The sequence below is a fragment of the Struthio camelus genome, chromosome 6 (assembly GCF_040807025.1).
Source record: "Struthio camelus isolate bStrCam1 chromosome 6, bStrCam1.hap1, whole genome shotgun sequence".
Taxonomy (NCBI): domain Eukaryota; kingdom Metazoa; phylum Chordata; class Aves; order Struthioniformes; family Struthionidae; genus Struthio; species Struthio camelus.
Genome location: NC_090947.1, coordinates 38,756,261 through 38,775,506, shown reverse-complemented (window position 1 = coordinate 38,775,506; position 19,246 = coordinate 38,756,261). Strand labels below are relative to the sequence as shown.

The window sequence follows — 19,246 nt, the reverse complement described above, 5'->3', positions numbered from 1 at the left end:
GCAGCAATACTTAAGTCAGAGGATTACAACAAACGATCATTTTTATATTTTTCCCCCAGAATAGAAAAAAAAATAGCCATCTGAAACATCAGTTCCTCTACTACCACCAATTCCGTTTCAAAGTGTGATATGGGATTGTATAACAAAGTGCTTTTTCTTATGATTTCATGGTATAAAACCTGTAGCATCTAATTAGATTTTTCTGTAGCTTTCTAGTCAAGTAGGTTGTATTTTTTAGTTCCTATTCCCTCCAATTCTTTTAATTCCTCCCTAGCGGTAGCTAGTCTCTACTAGCATACTGATTTAACAGAATCTTCACAACCACCTTCCTACCCAAAATCCTCACTCCTTTGCCTTTTAATACAGGCCTTAAAAACATTGTCTTCACTGCTAAGAAATCTTGGTTTCCTAGCCTACAGAGCATCGTAATACTCATCATCACTTTTTGCTTCCTACTATTGGTCTCTTACTTAGCTTTGGACATGGATATATCTCTAAAGATTACTCTTGTAAAATGGCCAGTTATTTTAGTCAACAGATCGTAGCAGTAGGAATTGTCACCAAATCCTGATACTAAAAACAAATGAACAGCAACAACAAAACCCGATACACAACCCCCCAAACAAAAACCATCAAACCCTGAAAAATCTCTGCAGCTTAAAACACTTGAGGAGACAGAGTGCGAGTGTGAGGAAGCATTACAAAATTTTACTCAAAGGACCTACATCCTGGTCTTGGCTTTTACCAGTGATCTCTAAAACTATCTACAAATGGGAATTCACACAAGTCCGTGTAAACTAACAGCGTTATGGACACTGGTCTTTGTTTTTCCTTTGGGCTGTTTTATTTTGCTTAAGAAAAAAATTAAATATTTCCAAGATTTATGTTCTTGCGATCCATAATAATGATGTCATTCATGTGAAACCAGTCTTTCCTTAAAAAAAAAAAAAAAAAAAAAAAGGAGAGAAAAGAGAAACGAGAGCATCTCAGCACCTAATATTTAGACAAATAATGCCAAAAAAAATACTTAGCATGTTTACAACGATAACAGATCAAATTAATCAGTTACAGTCTTCCTCATGCAATAAATCAATAAGCTCATACTTCTATAACACTTTTATCTAACAGATTGCCAGTGCTTGTAACCATTAAAACTTAAAATCTGCAAGATCTTACCCGGATTCCTCAGTAATTGAGTGTATTTGTTCCCATTTTGCAAATAATTGTTCAAGAAAATACAGAAGAATATTTCAGAAAATAAACTGATTTGCCCGAGAACTCGTCTGGCTAACACCTTTTTCATTATAGCCTTCTCCTAGAAACGAGGAGAAATAGCCAGCAGTGATGCACTGACATCTGCACCTCTGTATGCTTGGGAGTTTCACTGCTAAGACCTGCTGTACTAGTGTGGAAGGGGTGACTGATAAACAGTTGTAGACAAGACTAAAGAGGTATTCCAAAACAAGTACCAGTTCGTAGTGAGTAAGGATATCTTTGATCCTATCAAAGCTAATGTTTTCTAATCATTAAAAAGTAGGGTTCTTCAGAATTCAAATGTTACCAGCAACTTCATCCTGAATTTTATTCTTCTTAACTCTTAAAACCCACTTTTAGTGTGGACACAAAACTAGAAATCATTTTTCAGGGACGCTCTCATTGATATTACAGAGCAGTCATATCAACTTTTTCAGTAAGGGAAAGTTTATTTTAATGCCAGGGAGGACCATACAAGACAGCCTCTCACTTCACCTAGCCACTGGACTTCCCACGCATGAAAAGGATAATTAATGCAAACATATCATGCTTGACATTCTTTCGAAGTGCAGCCATGAGCAGATTGCTGCTTACAAAAGAACTTGTCCATGCCATTCCCAAGAAATCCTTGGGAAAGGAAGCAAACTGGATGAGGAAGCCGCCTGTATGAGTTGTTCTAGGAGGTCACGTAAGACCTATGACTCCTGGGTTAGGGACTCCAGCATCAAAAACTGCAACAACAAATTCCTACCTCCAGTTCTCCTCTTCAACATGTATTACTCTCTGCTCTTCAAGACACCAGAACTTACAGTTGTAAGTTCTCTAAACTTAAAGAGCTGGTAAGTTATGCTACATATTTAAATCACAAATTTGTTCTTTACTTTAACTGTCTTAATGCTGGCTCATCACAGCATTTAGGCAGTCTGAAACCACCTCAGGTTCACCGTGACATTAGAAAGTTAAAACGACCAACAAAATCCCTCTTCCTGTCCCCCAGATATCACCCCAATAGTATTTCAGAAAAACAAAGTAGTAGATTCTTTGCCCAATATTACTAACTCTGTGAAAGTTGTATTAAAAAACAACAACAGTGGTGCCTACATGGTTAAAGAGTACCCAAAAAGAGTTTTTCAACAATCGGTTACTTCAAATCATTTCAGAAACTTCAGTAACATCATTTTTACCTGGAGGTCCTGTGATATTTCAGCTGTGGGAGGTGGTGGATATTCTTCACATACAGCAAGGCTCCGAACTAACTTTAACTTTGTGTTTGACTAAAGGAAAGTACGTATAATTAAAAACTCTGGCTTTAAAATAAATACCTTAAGCTACTACTATATGTAAAACAAACAGGCTGAAAACTGAATTTTAATATTTTAAATAGTATAAGGAATTTTCTGTATGAAGAAAAAAACCCAAACAATTGCAGCTTTTGAAGGCACTGTCAGCACAATAGAGCACAGCTAATGAAAAGTAAATAAACTCTCTGGAAAAAAGTGTTTCTCTCCAGAACAATAAAAAGCCACCAAAAATATAAAGGCAAGCCACAAAAGCAGACAACTAAACAAGACAAAAATCCAACAGAACAAAACAAAGCTGCATTGCCAAAAATAAAAGATAAAACTACAGGCACTTTTCACAAAGTAACAAGGCTTCAACAAGCTTGAAGGACTTCCTTAGCATGCCAGCACACAAGTCTACTGTACCTTCGACCTTTTTGCTGTCTGTCCAAAAGACTGCACTGGCCACTGAATGATAGGCACAATAAAAAAAGGTTTATATAAAGCTTCATAGCTCAACTTGATTAATGCAAAATCTATATAACAGAGAAAGTTGTAATAACTACTACCAATATGATTGTCATATCTGCGAAACGAGCAACAGGTGCTTTTGGCTGAAGGATTACGTGTTTTCCCATTTTCACCGGGTGAAATCCTTGATCTCTCCTCTTCATTTATCAACAACAGATATTACAGGAATTTAAACAGGAAGCAAACACTCTTGTTCAGTTTTGCTTAGTGAGATCTAAACAGCTGACTCTCTTAGCTAGCTCCTATATTTCAAATTCTCATGTCCTAATTTCCTTGGCAACACGACACTGTTTTATAGATTTGCTTCCAATTCCTGAAAACTACCTGCAAAGATGGTCATATGAAAACAAGTACTCTTTTGACAAGCAGAGCAAATAATGGCCTAGCATAATCAGGGAAAAAAAAAAAAAAAAGGCACTTCTTTTTCCCTCTGGAGCTATAAACACTGACTTTAAAAAGGGCTAGTTAATGGTCAAAACTTTTTGGCCCCCTAAATACTTGACAAAAATATCACCCTATGGCATTTACCTTCCTGCTTCCAAAAATGCAAAAAGAAAGTCGAGGAAAGATGATCTTTTCCCTATTTCTACCTCTATACTACTTTATTAATTTTCTTTAACCTTGTTTCCCCTCCCCCTCCTCGTTTCAATCAAAATTTTACACACCTCTACTCACCCACTATACGCTTGCTGGCTGGCTATACCAGCCAGCTCCACTACCTCTCTGTTCAGGCAGCTGCCAATCGTCCAACCTAAAGCAAAGGGTTCTAGCACGTCGAGGCAGAAGAATAGCTATTGCTCTCATTTTCCTCAAGTCTCAAATGTATTTTTTGGTTGTTGCTCCAGCTAAGCTGAAGAACAGCAGAAGGAAAGCTCATTTAAATACTATCTATTTCACTACTGAACAGGATTTTAACTAGCAGAAGTGAAAACTAACAGAACCGATCATCAGTTTTCTAAAGGAAGCTTGCTGAAGTTTTGAGCAGCAAAGACACTCCAACTGTTCTCATATTTGGAGCAAGACAGAGCATTTGTGTTTTGCTGGCATCAGCGAAACATTTTTTCTCTTCAATCGTCTATGCCAGAAGCATACATTGTATACTGAAAACTGGCAATTTGCATACCCTTGGCAAAGTTTCTGTTATACCAAGATATTGAACATTCAAGAACTGGACCATTTCCCAGCCTCTGTCAATTATTCCAGTACCAATCGTCTTAGGTGGGTTCAAACTAAGCAGCTTACACTTAAACAAAATCAATGGGGACTGCCAGTGCAGTCCTCAGTTCACCATTTAAACAACAGGCAGGAGTGCCTACGTTAAGGCAACTGTTAATAATCAATATTTCATTTACTTTTAGATGAATGATGACAAAAAAGTAGTATAGCACATATCTCCTCCTCATCTTTCTTCAGTAAAGTCTCTTGAACCTATGGCAGTCAAAAATCAAAGTGTATTTTATTTTGCCAGATAAAGTGAAACATGTGCCTCAAAATTTAATTGATACATTAAAACTGAAGTGCATCTAGTTTCTAACCTGAATTCTTTGCCAGAATGTTTAAGATAAATGAAGTTTTCAGATTTCAATCATAACAGCACTAGCTTGGCTATAGCCCTTCAAAATGTTTTATCTATGCTTTATCCCATCTTCCATTTTGCATACACAATTATACTTTTGTTTCCAGGTTGAAAAGCCAACCCAATTGACACTACCAATCACGCTGCATTTCACGTTTCTTATGGATAGGTGTTTGCAACCTATGAGGAAAAGGTTAAAGCACTACAAGGTATTCAGGGCAGTCAGCTAAGGTATTTGAACACTAGGGTGCAACGTTTCATGAGTGCCTGGCAATTTTTAGGGACCCAACACAACAGCAGTGGCCATGGGGAGGGTCAAGGGGTAGAGCATGGTAGGAGGGAGATTCTCCCCATGATTGAAATGGACCAAATCTCAGAGTTACACACAAGATAAATACCATCCCAATCATTTTAACTAGCAAGGAACTTCAACTTTCTTATGCCCTGTAAAACAATAAATATTAATCCTTTGACACGCCCGAGTTCCTCGTTTTCCTACCAACTGGATGACTTTAAGGACATCAAAATTGAAAACTTAATCCCTTGCAACCAGCTGTAACTTGGGCGATAAGCCCCAGCATACCTTACTGAGAGGTAAGCAGCACTGGACCAAACCCAGTACAGCTGGGTATAGCTAAAAAGTTGACAAAAACAGGTCACGCACACCAGAGCAAACTCAGCAGTGGGAAAGGTTTTGTGAGAAGGTACTGTATATAGTTCTGAAACATTACTTGGACGTTTCAGAGCATAGATACGACAGACCTGAACAAATAATGTTGTAAGGACTTTTAGTTTTTCAACTCCTCTGCTAAATTAGGTCTCAATTTTAAATCCAATTAACAGGCAGAATCCGAAGCACCATAGCTTTATAACACTGAAGCAGACAACTGCTGTTAGGAACTGAGGAATACAAAAAGCAAACAAAGGTTTGCCAATATGGAGAAGAAAAAAATGCATAGAGACATCTAGTCACTGGGAAAAAGTCAGAAGTTTAATTTAATTCCTCCAAAGGAGTAGGATATCTGCTTAATCTTCATAAATCCAAAACAGAATTACACCCACTCAGTACAATATTTGCTTTGCCCATATCATGCTACAGGTATGCCAAGTCTTGTGTTCATGCATGACACCGCCTCTGTCATCCTGTGACACTTTTTTCTCTTCTGCTCTCCACAGCTTGCTAGTGCTTTTCCCAATATGCACCCTTCTTTCTTATTATCTTTTTACTGCTTTAACAATTATTATCCCATCAAGCATCTCATATCCGCTTAGTAGTAGTAGTAGTAGTTGTTGTTTTGTTTTTTTGTTCTTTTTTGTTTGTTTGTTTTACAGCAGAGATGACTTGAGTACTCCTCCCTCAATGTAACCATAGATTATAGCATAAGGACAAAGTTGCCTTTTCTGGAACAAATATACCATGAACTGTTAAGGGTTTTTTTTTTTTTTTGGGTTGGTTGGTTAAAATGGTGGCCAATAGTGAAATTAGATTTAAAACTACAGAAAGCTAATAATGTTGAACCAGGGAAACATCCGGCAGTTACAAACACACTTTTTTTTTCCAGCTAGAAAGGTAATAAATATTATGTTTATTATAGCATTAAGAAAAATGAAATATAAATTAATTATCTTACTACTCTGAAATGGGTTACCAGTATTTTTGATCCAATATAGAATTCTTAAAATAGTTTTGAACTAAAAACATCCTCACTGCAAATATCTGTATTTATGCAAGCAATGATCAGACTGAGTAAATCCATCTTTAGTATTCTTAATATTGAATAAAAAGCACAATCACGCAATTTAAATCCAGGCTGTTGATTTATTTTTAATTTTTCTTGACATGCTAACACCGTAACAGTAGGCCTTACAGTAGATGAGGCATTGCCTATCCTGTCTTCAGGTGATAAAGTCAAACAACCTTAGACTTGGGGCTCTGGCTAATTCAAAATTAGTATGCCATCATATGATCTGGATGAGCTTAACAGGAGGGTGATCTTGAAGCGCACAGATCAGGCCATAGCGACTGATGAATCAAACCCATTTTGATGACAAAACCTACCAGAGTGAGGGGCATACACATCTGTAAAAGTATTTTTCATGTTAGTGCCTCTCATTTCCAATCCCATTTAAATACTATTTGATGGTCACTTCAAGACATGATAATTCAAAAAATTTCCTTAATGATCTTCTCTGTATCAGTTATATTACACTCACGCTACTTAGAGACAAAGATTGCTATCCATCTGCTATAATGAGTCATTTTTCTCATTTACATAATACCTCCAAAAACATATAAAACAGCAAACAGGCTACTAATGTACAACATCAAAATAATCTGGAATTTAGGTTTCAAGAAATACTCCAAAATATCATGACCAGGTTCTGAAACTGAGAACATCCTGACATACCTGAGTCAATCAATAACAGGTTTAGATAGAGGAATGATCATAGCCAGTTTCTTACTAGGCTGTAAAGTTAAGTTGCAACTTGCAAGACAAGTGATAACTGTATTCAGAATTGCCAATGTGGTTTGTCTATAGGTATGAAACCTATAGAGCAGTTATGTCAGCCACTAGCTAGAAAAAAAAATAAAACTCCACATAACACCAACTCCCCCGCTGTCTGAAATGAGCTTTTGTTAGCAAATTACTGTCCTCCTATCACTTGGGAAATCAAGGTCTTCAGACTATAAAGTTAGTTTTTAATTGTACTACTCACATAACAGCAATGCTCTGGTTATGACGGGGGCTTCAGGACACTACCTTTATATCAACTTTGCATGAAAAAGACAGTAAAGCTATGTGAATCAGAAAAACTTATTACACAGTTGTACAACTTGTAGTGCATACAGCAGATAATTATTTCAGCCACCAGCTGTTACACCTGTACAAGAACAAAACCAATTAACACCCCCCCACCCCCCGGGCAAACAAACCAAAGCCCCACAACCACTGACAACAGCAGAAGTACTGCTCTTTCATTTCTCTGGACTAGGCCTGAGCACACAAAACTATTTTTAGGAAGGCAAAAATCTACTGCTTGAGTTTCAAAAGTTTCTACACTACAGTTCTTTTCTTTTCCACCTTCAGTGAAAAAAGAGAAAGCAGATGAGATTTTTTCAAGTTAATGAATTGTGGAATCAATCCTTTTTTTTTTTTTTTAAACTGACTTCTGTGATATCAGTGGTAGTTATTTCTCATGAATTACAGGAAAAGTATTTCAATTTTAAGGATTTTTTTTCATAAAATTATTTTTTTACACTGATGTCAGCCTTAATAAGGCCAGTAGATATTAAAGTGTAAAACTATTGTTTTTAGTGTTCTACAAGATTGATTGGGAAGCATTTTATCCTAGAAAATAAAGCTTTCTTCACTCAGCAGAATACTGCATTCTCAGTAATGAACAAAACTACTCTTAAAAGAGCTTTTCACTCAGTTCTCAGTGACAAGAATCCAGCAAGCTACTGTCCTGTTTTTACAGCTCACAAGAGAATACTGTTATACCCAATACTGGATCAGGATTTTTAATCAAAAAATCATTATTAACCCACACACACACAAAAGTTTATATAAAAAGCTAATTTCTTGACAAACACAAGCTACTGCGCCTTCTTTTAGGTAACTCTTTTTCTAGGTTGCACCAGGAAAATTCAGTTGCTTGCTTTAACTCAACTTAGCTAAGCCACTGAGACGCCTGTCTTTAATTACCAAGCAGACAGCCTCAGCTAGGATGTAGCCAGTCCGTCCCACATGAAATAGCCTTAAAAAAAAAAAAAAAACCACCTATGCTTTAGAACTCCTGAGCACAAACACCAGCTTTGTAGCTAAGTCTCTGAGATATTAAACATGCTGCTAGAAGCACTTAACCCATCCATACGGGTGCATTCTCCTTTAACACAAGATGTTTTGATACATTATCCTTTTTTCCCCTCTTTCACTTAAGAGTTGATGCCACAATTGCTTTGTGATACTTTTTTTCCCTTCCACCTTACAAAGGCCTAGGCACCTACTCTTCAAACTGTCCCGTGTATGAGGCCAGCCTAAGCTTTCTGACCTGATAAACCACGTACCAAAATTGTTAAATAGCAGAGAACTGAGGAAAATGGAAGCTATAGGAGTACTAGCTCACAACCAAGACACACTGATAGCTCACTGGCTCACTCCACCATCAAGCAGGGGGGTGAAGGCTGAACCTCCTACTGGTAGCTGGGGCAGGACCCAGACCTAGCAGCCTCAAGAGCTCTGCTGAGACTTGACTCCTCTGGCACCTGGGGATTTGGATAACCTATATCTGATTACTTAAGCCTTATGTGATATAGTCCTGCCATAAAAGCTATACCAAATCACCTGTAAGCGTACAGAGCCCAAGAGCCCTATATTGGTCACCCTTACTCAAGGCAGAAGTGCTGAGCTGTGCTGTAGCACTTTGTTCATACAAGCAACACTCAACACTCCAGTGTTTTAACCAAATCATACTGTTACTACACAGTGTAATTCTTAACACAGTCAACTCTCTGAAACTCAGTCATGATTCAGCAACAACAAAGAAAACTTGAGATACCGAGTTTTTTTTCCTTATTCTGCTACTCAGCACACACACCCAAAAAAAACACAAATAAGGGCAAATAGCCTTGTTCCTGTGGAAACTGCTCATCTATCTCAAATAACTTAAAAAGAAAACCATCTGACTCTCACATTTATATATGAATAAAAACAGTAAAGTAGGGTAGAAGAGGAAGCAATAATCACCCTACTTGCTTCCCAAACACTGGTCAAGTTTTCTAGGCCTGTATCAAAGAAACATGTAAGAAGGTCACGAGAAAGAGGAGAAGCACAAGACACAGATTAATTTAACAAGATATATTAGTGAAAAATAAGAGAAAAGCTTCTTACCGGCATATCGTTTTTGCTGTCAGGACAATTTTCATCCTTATCTGCTTGAATTTGCTCCTGACTTTCTGATTTCATAAGGTTTTCAACTGGGTCTGTATCTTTAAATTCAGCTTCTGGACCTTTCATTGCATCAGTTTCAACTTTTACCGTAACAATATCAGACATCCTCATTAGAAAAAATTATTTTAAAATTCTACAAGAAATATGGAGCCTTTAGGAGGACAAAGAAAAAAAAAGGTATAACTGAATAGTTTTAAATTCATTCAAAAGTATTCATACATACACAACTACCCATAATAAACGCGATTTTGCTGCCACAGAGATTCCTGTTCCTCTTACAGTACTTTTTGCTGTCTTGTATCACAGTGGGTGGTCATTCTCTCTTTAACCATGTTTATCAAGGGGTTTGAGGGCTATACAAGAGAACTAAAAGCTACACTATTGGTAACGCTTGCAGATCTTTCCTTCTGTATTAAAAAACACTGGACATTCAGATATGCCAATCAAACTAGGTTCCAGCAAAATCTGGGGAAGGTTTTCTCATTTTAAAAGGTAGACGGAATTACATGTAAGTTTATTCTAAAAGGCTTGAGAGTAAATAGATGGATCACAATGCACTAAATGTGCAAACATTTATGAATTCAATCAAATCTTTTAAGTCTCCTAATTCCCAGGTAACAACTTGACAAGTTAATGAATGCAGGGACCACCTTACATATTGAATGTAATGAAACCAATCCCAGTAAAACTAAGCACTCTAGTAAAGCAATGAAGACAAACAGACAGCTTTGGCAATTTTGGTAACATAAAACAAACAAAAAAGTAAAGCTGCAACAGACCCATCTAGAGTTTCCCTAATAAGTAAATAAATATATAATTTATTATAGATAATAAATATATAAACATATAATTATATTAAATTATTATAACATAATAAAATAAATTTTGTAAGCATCTTATAATGAATTATATATGATAAAATATAATATAATTATTATATTATATAATTAAATTTTAATATATAAATAAATATATAATTTATTATGTAATTATTTACTATTTATTAATAATATAATTTATTATCATTACTTAGCTGCAGTGCAAGATGTGAAAACAAGAACTTCCAAATTCTTAGAAAAAATAAAGATGATAAAGCATTCAAGTTTTAGTTAACTCCTTCATCAATAAAAAAAGATCAAATAACTTTACCTGATCTGTTCTACAGTTTGGGGATTGTGGTCTCCCACAAAAATAAAATAAAATAATCCAAAGTTTCTTTTCACAGTTGTTAACCAAGATGTCAGTTGTAATGAACCATCTGGAATCTGGCAGGAGGAGTCCCATGTCCTTATCCCTGGTGTAGAGTCCTGGACAGAACTATATTGTCTTGAATAGTCAATAACATCCCTTTCAAATACCTAAAAAAAATAAAAAATAAAAAGGAAAAAAAAAGGAAATGCATGACAGTTTTCTCAGAGGGGAAGGGGAGAAGGCTTGAATAGACTTTTAAAGGAAAAAGAAGCACAGACTAAATCAGCACTTACAGCATTTGTAATACTTATTCACTGCTTTTTGTTCTTTCATTCTCTCTGCTTTAACTAGCAGCGGTAGTAATATTTTTCAGACTTTCTGCAACATTTTCTTCATTACAAAGTTAACAAGTAGCCATAATAAAATTCTGTTGGTATTTATAAGCAATACTCTGCTTCTAGAAGCAAACAGGTATCTTCTAGAGTAGCCTGAAGAGAGTTTGAATTAAGGAGACCAGCAGGCGTGGAAGAGTAATTGGCCATTAAAGCTCATCAAACTATGTTAGTGTAACTGCAGCTTCCTCTGTTAATGATCTAGAAGTACAATATATAATCCATGCTTTGAGGCAACTTGTGTTAGAGCAAACATTTTTATTCTATTCAAATTAAGTAATTGTCCTCAAGTGAGGATTTACAAATACCTAGAAAACTCTTTTCCAGATTTGCTTTCCTAAAAAAAATAGCATCACCACCCACAAGGAAGCATGTATTTGAAGTGGTAGGCAATGACATCTAATATCAAATGAAACAAACCATGAACATAACAAAAATATACTAAAGCAAAGAACACAGGTAATTTCATCTTTCAAATATCTGTGAAAGACAGGTTGAAATAAAACAGCAGAAATGTGTTGCATTCCCACTTTCCTGCTAACTAGTGAGGGGCTTATGACAAACAGCACAAGTGGGGTGTGTTACAGTAAACACCAGAAATATTTTCTGTCTCTCCTGGTGAACTACTACTTTTTTTGTTTGTTTGTTTGTTTTCCTGAAATCATTCTAATTATAGTAATCACATGAAAATTAAGACCATCAGAGTTTTGTTAAGTGAAAGCAAAAAGCAATAGACATTTATTCAATGGTTATAAATAAAATTTGGATCAAAGCATGTAAGAACTGACACTGAATTATTTTCATTTTTAAAGTTTCAGCTTTTAAAATGAATTTAAGAGTTGCTCTACACGCAGAGAGAAGGGATGTATGGACAAGTCCTACAGGATCCTAAATGCCCCCAACAAGCTGCATCTTAGCTCAAAAGAATTTGAAAGCATTTAAGTATTCTGCAGTATGAGGTCACTAGAAAACAAACATATATCAAAATTACAAGGCTAGGCTCTGACAGTGACCAGCCTTTTATCAGTTTAATGTTTTCTGAATGCAATAATTCCACAAAACATTAATATAAAATAGCATAATAGCTAACACTGATTTTACATTATGAGAATATATATACATACACATGCCACTACAGTGAATACCCACAGAACTGAGGATGGGAAGTAGGATGTGCAAAGAAACAAAAGAAAGCAAAAAACTTTCTTGACAAAATACATTTTCTTATGTTCTTTACATTGCACAACTGTAAATAATACCAACGGCTTATACTCAAAGTGCCTTGTACACACATAAAGACCCCTAGCTGAAAGGCATCAGCTGTTAAAGCAGCACAACGCAACACTTCAGAAGGTGCACACACATAAGGAATGAAATACTGAATCCAAAAGGAAATTGCAGAAGAGAGCTGGGTAGGAAGGACTTGAAATTATCCTTTCAGCAGTGTGTGGCAGTTAATATCTCCTTCTTAAGTGCTAAGGGATCTTTAAGAAACGGTTACAGATCTGAAAGGAACACCTTGAATATCTTAGTATCAGACTGAACTACTCCATCAGTAGACTGAGAAGACTGCAGTGACATGAAATAGCAGCACAATGGCCCCCAGACTTCCAGGTTTATTTGGAGGTAGGATTAAGTCTAATGACAATTAGTTTTTAGATCTGAATAAATATATAGTTTGATAAGATATATACGATACTACAGATATAATTTGACTTAATAAATCTCATAGTGAAGAAGCAGGGAAAAAAGATACAAGAGAAGTGGACTGTGCTTCAGGCCTGTAAAAGTTTTTAAAAGCCCTCTATTCATTGAATCATCAAGGAGGGAGGAGTATAGATGAAATAAATTGAAAATAAGAAAGGTACAGAAATGCAACAAAAGATATGCAGCACTGTTGGGTTATTGAGTTAATTTCTCAAGAAGATCCAGATGGTGATTTCAGTCTTATGAAGAAGTTGGCATTACACTTTACTGTCAGCAAGACTTAAATATATTGTGTGATTTTGCTGACTGATAAATTATTTGTATTGCATTCAGAGAAATCTCTTAAAGGCTATAGGTTGAAGGCACCGAAAAAAACCCATTTAAGTCTAGTTGCATAATTTTAAGGACCTTAACCTGATCTTGAAAATTAAGTGTTATTTAATCGTTATTCCCTATACAAGTCATAAAGATAGTAGCTGTACTCAAGATTTACTCAGTACATCCTGAAGGCTTTTTAAAATTCAGATTCACTACAAGCTACTGTCCCTTTTTTACCATCACTTTAAAAAAAAGCATAGTCAATTTCATTAAACTCATAACTGCAAACATGCTTGCTTGCCTACGCCAATTAGAATGTCCTTGTCCATTCTAGAAGACCGATGCACAGAAACAGTATCCTTATATTTTCTGAAAGAACACCTATAAACCAGCATCAAACTTGTTAAGAACAGATCCTTTTGTGTACAGATAGATTTGGAGCCTGTGGATGTTGTGCAGCATAACGTACAGTGAAAGTGACAAAAATCAAGGAAAAGTTGTGCAGTTTCAATTCACATGCAACTATGAATAACATGTTTTGTTTTTTTATTCTGAATCAACTGGAATTGCCATATGTACACCCATGGGTAAATGACGTACTCTGAGCTTCTGATTAATAGAGAAATATATATAATAGAAAAGTGAATCTTTGCTACCTGAAAGATAATAAGGACCACAGATTCACTGTAACACACTTGTGGTTTGTGAGCCACAGTAATGAGCTACAGTACTCAGATAATGCTCCATCCCCAAAACTGAAGTTTCTGCCAGTTGAGACAATTTTCATAGCTGAGATAATTTCTACAGATTGAGTTAAAAAGACCTTAAGTATGTACTATAAGCTGAAGGGGAGGCAGACCGCAATTCATCCTTATGAACCCCCTTTTCACTTCCTTATATATTTTGATGCTAATTCCTTGTGTCCTATGCAGGGAAGGAGGAGGGAAAAGAATGAGAACGGGCAGATGATAGGACTCTGTTTGGGGGGCAGGAAAAAGCATTCTAGCAAGTTAATACGTATTTTCTTATTTTTGTTAGATTAATCTAGTCTATGTGTCCACTACAGTGGCATTTACGTGGCAGCACTGGAGGAGTTTTAAATACATACGCTCAGAACAAAATATTCTTCATCAACAGCTCTGTTTTTCCTTGGATACTGAAGCATGAAGTAGATTTCCATCAAAATCCAACACTGTCCGTAGACTACACAGCAATGTAGAGGTTTAGCAGATTTTAATAAGGAGGACATGATATATCTACCCTAAAATTATCCAAAAAGTTTTAAGGATTGGATTTGAATATTGAAGAGTAGAACATCAGAAAGCCACACGAGGACAGCTTGCAGTGATTACTTGCCTGAATCAAATGCATAGCAACAGGTCTCACTAAAAATGGCCTCCAGTTTTAGCATCTTTTATTAACAACAACTATAGACACCTACTTTAATAGGAAGTACAATGACAGCTGTTTCAGGACTTCAGTTTAGACAGTATGCAAGGGAGGAAGACAATATGCCATATTTATGCTCTTCAACCTTTGGAATCGCTGTCCCTAACTGAATACTTATTGTTGAAACGTATACATTTCCCTTTCTTCATCATGTTGATAACACTATACCACCACCAATGATCCTAAATTCTACCTCACTTTTTGGAAAGTGATAATCACTTTATCTAGGCAACTATTCTGAACCTCTCCCAATTCAGAAGGGAAATTTACTAGCAGCTAAGGAGCTGGCAGTCTACAGCTAGGTAGACATACACTTTTCAGTTAGAAAAATCATAAAACACTGTCAATGCGGTGCTCTTATTGCTTTCTTTCCTACAACCCAAAGGACGAGCGATTTAAAAAAAAAAAAAAAAAAAAGCCACGAAAACATCAAGCAAAGCCACTACTGAATGTTTTGACAGAAGCCTCCTGAATCATGACACATGGAAAACCACTAGATCCTTTGTTTCAATTTTCCTATTGAAAATCATCAATGTATTGGGTTTGCAAATGATTTGTAATGAGTGAGGATATTTCTAGGAATAGGATCTACTCAGCTTAATCCAATTTCTGTAATAAGCATCAAGACTTACATCTCCCTCTTGTTAGGCAATGTAGATAGAGATAGGAAGCTTTGCGCTGCCCATGACAGAAGAAATCGATTCTTTTTCTTTTAAAAAGAATACAAGAAATAGAAGGTGATTTTTCTTTCTTTGTTAAAGCTATTACTGATACTATCATTCTGGAAAAGACCTCAGGAACAGCTGTCAAAATAACTGGTATCAATCAAATTCAGGGCAGGAAATTGGATTAGAAGGGTGGGGGTGGAAATCTATATGCAACACAAAGCAGAAACTGTCAATAGAAAGGCAAGATGAGAATACATTTCTGAGAGAGGCTTCTGTTCACCAGATATTTGAATAGATTCTTGCACAGGTCTAAACAATATCCTCTGCCCTGGGCAATAGTCAGCTCTCTCACATTTACTGGAGTTATAAGTAGTTTACCCTCTAATCTGACAGTCAAAAAGTCACAGTCAACGCTAAATTCCAAATCAGTCTTGTTGCAAGTCATTCAGAAATCTCCAAACTGTATGAAGCAGCTGATCTTGTCTCAGTCCTGAAGATTTGATCTACATACTTGCAAAGTTGTACTTCTCTTTAGAAATGGTTTTAACTTTATTATCCTAGAAGTACAGGCTGAAACTCCATCTGTACTTTCCCGGAAACCAAAACCCTCAAGTTTATGTCAAATAGCATGGAGAAAGCCATACCTGCTGTACTATATATCGACATTAGCGTTACAAAAAGAAAGCATAAAGAGAATTAACAGATTAAATTTTGAAGCTAAAAGCAGCAGTATTTTGAGTTTTTCTGTGTGTGTGTGTGTGTGTGGTTTGTTTGTTTTTTTTTTTTTTGAGAAAGGACAAGATCTTCCTCCAGGCTGGGAAATCTTTGAAGACTCTTCTATAAAGGGCTTACCACCATAAGAGCTTTTCCAGTTATTTTTCACCTTGATTATCTTAGGTAACATTTAAAGAAGACAAACTTATTACACTAGCATCATAAGGTTAGAGCAAATATCACCCCTCCCAACCAAACAAAACCACAGACAGTTACATATGTTTCTTTGTTAGGATTAAAGGGGAAAAATGTTTCAGCCCTCAGCAGAAAACTATAGGTCTGAATTATCTCATTCTTATGTTAATAAAAAATAAAGGCGATTTATTGCATTCAACCACTGCTCAGTTCTTGGGGACCACAAACTACATACAGTTCTCTGACAAACTCAGAGTGGACGAAATGGTTAATTTTGGCAAGTAAGACTCTGGTCATCAGCAGCTATATCAAAGAATTCACGGCTGTCAAAAAGGGCAGGTCTCAATTTTTCCTTCTCTAGAAGCTTCTGCTCCTGCTGGAGTGCAGTCCCACCTCCATGTCTGGACCAGCCCTGGCACTTGTTGAACCTTTCCATGATGTGATTCAACTCAAAGTGACAAAAAACTGTCTAGCTGTTTCTCTAGGGAAGTTTTTGCTGGGCTAGTGAGTTATAGTTGTGCATAGCAAGTTTTGATGAGCACCTGCCAGCACAAAGGAAGCAGCAAGAAGGACAGAGACAGATGTGCCTCCCTGTTTCTGTAGTGATGAGTTCTGTCAGCTCTGTGTTCTATCCTTAATTTCCCACTGGAACACATCTCCTTAGTTTTAATTTAGTTGGGCTGGTGCTGTTGAAGAAATAGGTGAAGATGAAGATTAATACTTTGGGGGGAGGGGAGCGTGCGGGGGGGGATCAACTGCTACTAACCAACAGCCTGTGGAAGAATCCCAAGACTCTAAAGCTGGGCAAGCTGATAGTCACCTGTATTTGGTGTAGATTAATCCCTTTTGGGATGCTTTCCTTAGGCAAGGGGAGGGAAAAGGACTAGAAGAAATGCTCTCAGGTGAAAAAGAAAAGGAGGAATTAAAAAAAAAAAAAAACCCACACCACACCTAAAATCCTGACTTGCAGAACAAGGCAGGATTCCAGAGGGGACCACAATTCTCCTGCCTGTCAAGGGGCCAAGTTACATTCACACAGATCCTTTGGGTCCTCACTCAAAAGCTTTGCTCTCCCTCTTTCATTTAGTGCTCTCTCTCTCTCTCTAGCCTGTAGATGCAAAGACTATAAAAGCTGTGTGGTGCTTTAAAAAAAGATGTAGCAACTGATCTTACAACTACTATTCATTTAACAGAAAACGCAAAGCAACTCTCCAGGTATAAGACACAAAAAACAGAATTATGCAGGGATAGCTCCTTCCTTCTTCCAGAATGCCAACATACAAATAACTCTGTGCACATGCTTCCTACATGTTTTCTTATGTCTTAAGTTTGAGACCCATTAAACTACTAACTAGGAGTAAAGACCTCCCCTGGGCTCCCTATTAACTATATTTTGATCATGCAGGATTTATTATTTATGTAGCATTCAAATAAAAAAAAACCTGTCTATCTTTGAAGTATGAATCAAAACAAAAAAAACTGATCTTGTTTACATCTATATACTGAAAAAATGCTATACAAATGTATCCATGCTGCACTAACTTTAATACAGTTACATAAAAGATTTAGATTTTTCCCCGATGCTAGCATCTACAGAGATTTTTTAAGCTACACATTAATCAGTTAACAACTGAATGCTATTTACTGCATTAGCATTGAAAGATGCTAAATTGATTCAATTTAGCAAGCTATTTAGTAATCCAATTTTCAAAGAAACAATATGATAGTAAATCAGAATACAAAAGCATAACATATTGTTGCTCTGCTTCTTCAGAAATGAATTAAGGACAGGATGGGTTCCACCATCTATGCAAGCTATGTTCTATGACCTACTGAGTCTAGATAGCATTAAAAAAAAGTCAATTGGATAAAAATAGCATCGAGTTTATTATAAGATATTTGTAGATTTACTTGAGAAACCTCTCTCCAAAACAAATTCAGAAGACAGAAGGAAAATCCCAGAACTGTGATCCTGATAAAAGGCTCTCATAGATGTGCTCTACTTAATCTTGCTCCACTGGATATACAAGGTTATCTCCTCCCTTACTTATCTGTCCTGTTCCTCTATCAGAGGTACTACTCCAACAGCAAAAGTTCGCAGAAGAGATGTTTACACCTCAAGCGCTCATGCTTGGTCTGGCGTCTTAGCTCACACAGACCTTCACTGGCTGCCTACACTAAGATATGGGGCTTCACACTTATGTGACCAAGACATCGTCATATTACCTTCCACTGACTTCAGTGCAAAGTCAAACAGCCTTGAAGTAAGGGAAGACAGAGACGTCGTCTTAAAGCACTGCAGTAAGATTCATCAGAACATAATCGTCAAACACCTGTCTACTTCAGACCTATATGCACTTCAGATAAGTACAGGTTAGCAGCACTATGTTATCTGTGCATCGCAACAGTACTGCACGTCAGAAAGAAAAATTGAAACTTGACCTCACAATCTTGTAGTTCATTGTACTTAAACACCTCCTTTTCTTTACTTTTGAAGCTTTGCACATTATTTGTATTTAAAAATTGTTCGAGATTGTACAGTGCTGCTCTTTGTCACAGTTGGACTGACTTGGGACAATATCATTGTTCATAACATTGCTGACAGGTTTGTAAAGAGGACACCTTTCACAGTAATATGCATATGAGAAGCCACGAGATACTATTACTAACTGCCCCCTGCCCCTGTCTCCAAACAACAATCCAAGCCTGTTTACCACTGCCTCTCTTTCTCCTGTTAGTATACTACTGAACGCAATAAAGACACTTGGCTTTCACTGACAAAGAATATTAAGATAGTGCATTCAGCAATATAGTTGCCTAAATGAGAATAAGAAATTTAAGAACCAGGAAGACCAGAGTAGTCTTTATTCTACATAGCAATAGAAAACTACAATATTAAAGCACTTATGGAGATCAGCAGAAGTCTACTGTTGGCCTTTGTTATCCATAAACTCAAGAATTCTACCCTAGAAAGGTTTAAATGTACATTGATAGTCTGTACAGCACTAGCATTATAAAG

The 19,246-nt window shown here is 36.5% G+C and overlaps 1 protein-coding gene across 24 annotated transcripts in view; it reads right to left on the bottom strand.

The window, feature by feature from the left end:
* Positions 1-10,881, bottom strand: part of R3HDM1 (R3H domain containing 1) — a 58,010-nt gene extending 47,129 nt beyond the window's left edge. For 19 of the 24 annotated variants that reach the window (XM_009677378.2, XM_009677384.2, XM_009677380.2 and 16 more), the window contains exons 1-4: positions 10,743-10,881; positions 9,534-9,744; positions 2,961-3,002; positions 2,439-2,528 (exon numbers count right to left, since the gene is read on the bottom strand). In XM_009677378.2, coding sequence (XP_009675673.1) covers positions 2,439-2,528; positions 2,961-3,002; positions 9,534-9,704 — 303 coding nt within the window. In that variant the 5' untranslated portion in view covers positions 9,705-9,744; positions 10,743-10,881. Of the gene's footprint in view, positions 1-2,438; positions 2,529-2,960; positions 3,003-9,533; positions 9,745-10,742 lie in introns of those variants that run through there. The other 5 variants (XM_009677386.2, XM_009677395.2, XM_009677400.2 and 2 more) reach the window with 3 other exon arrangements.
* Between the last annotated feature and the right edge of the window lie 8,365 nt (positions 10,882-19,246).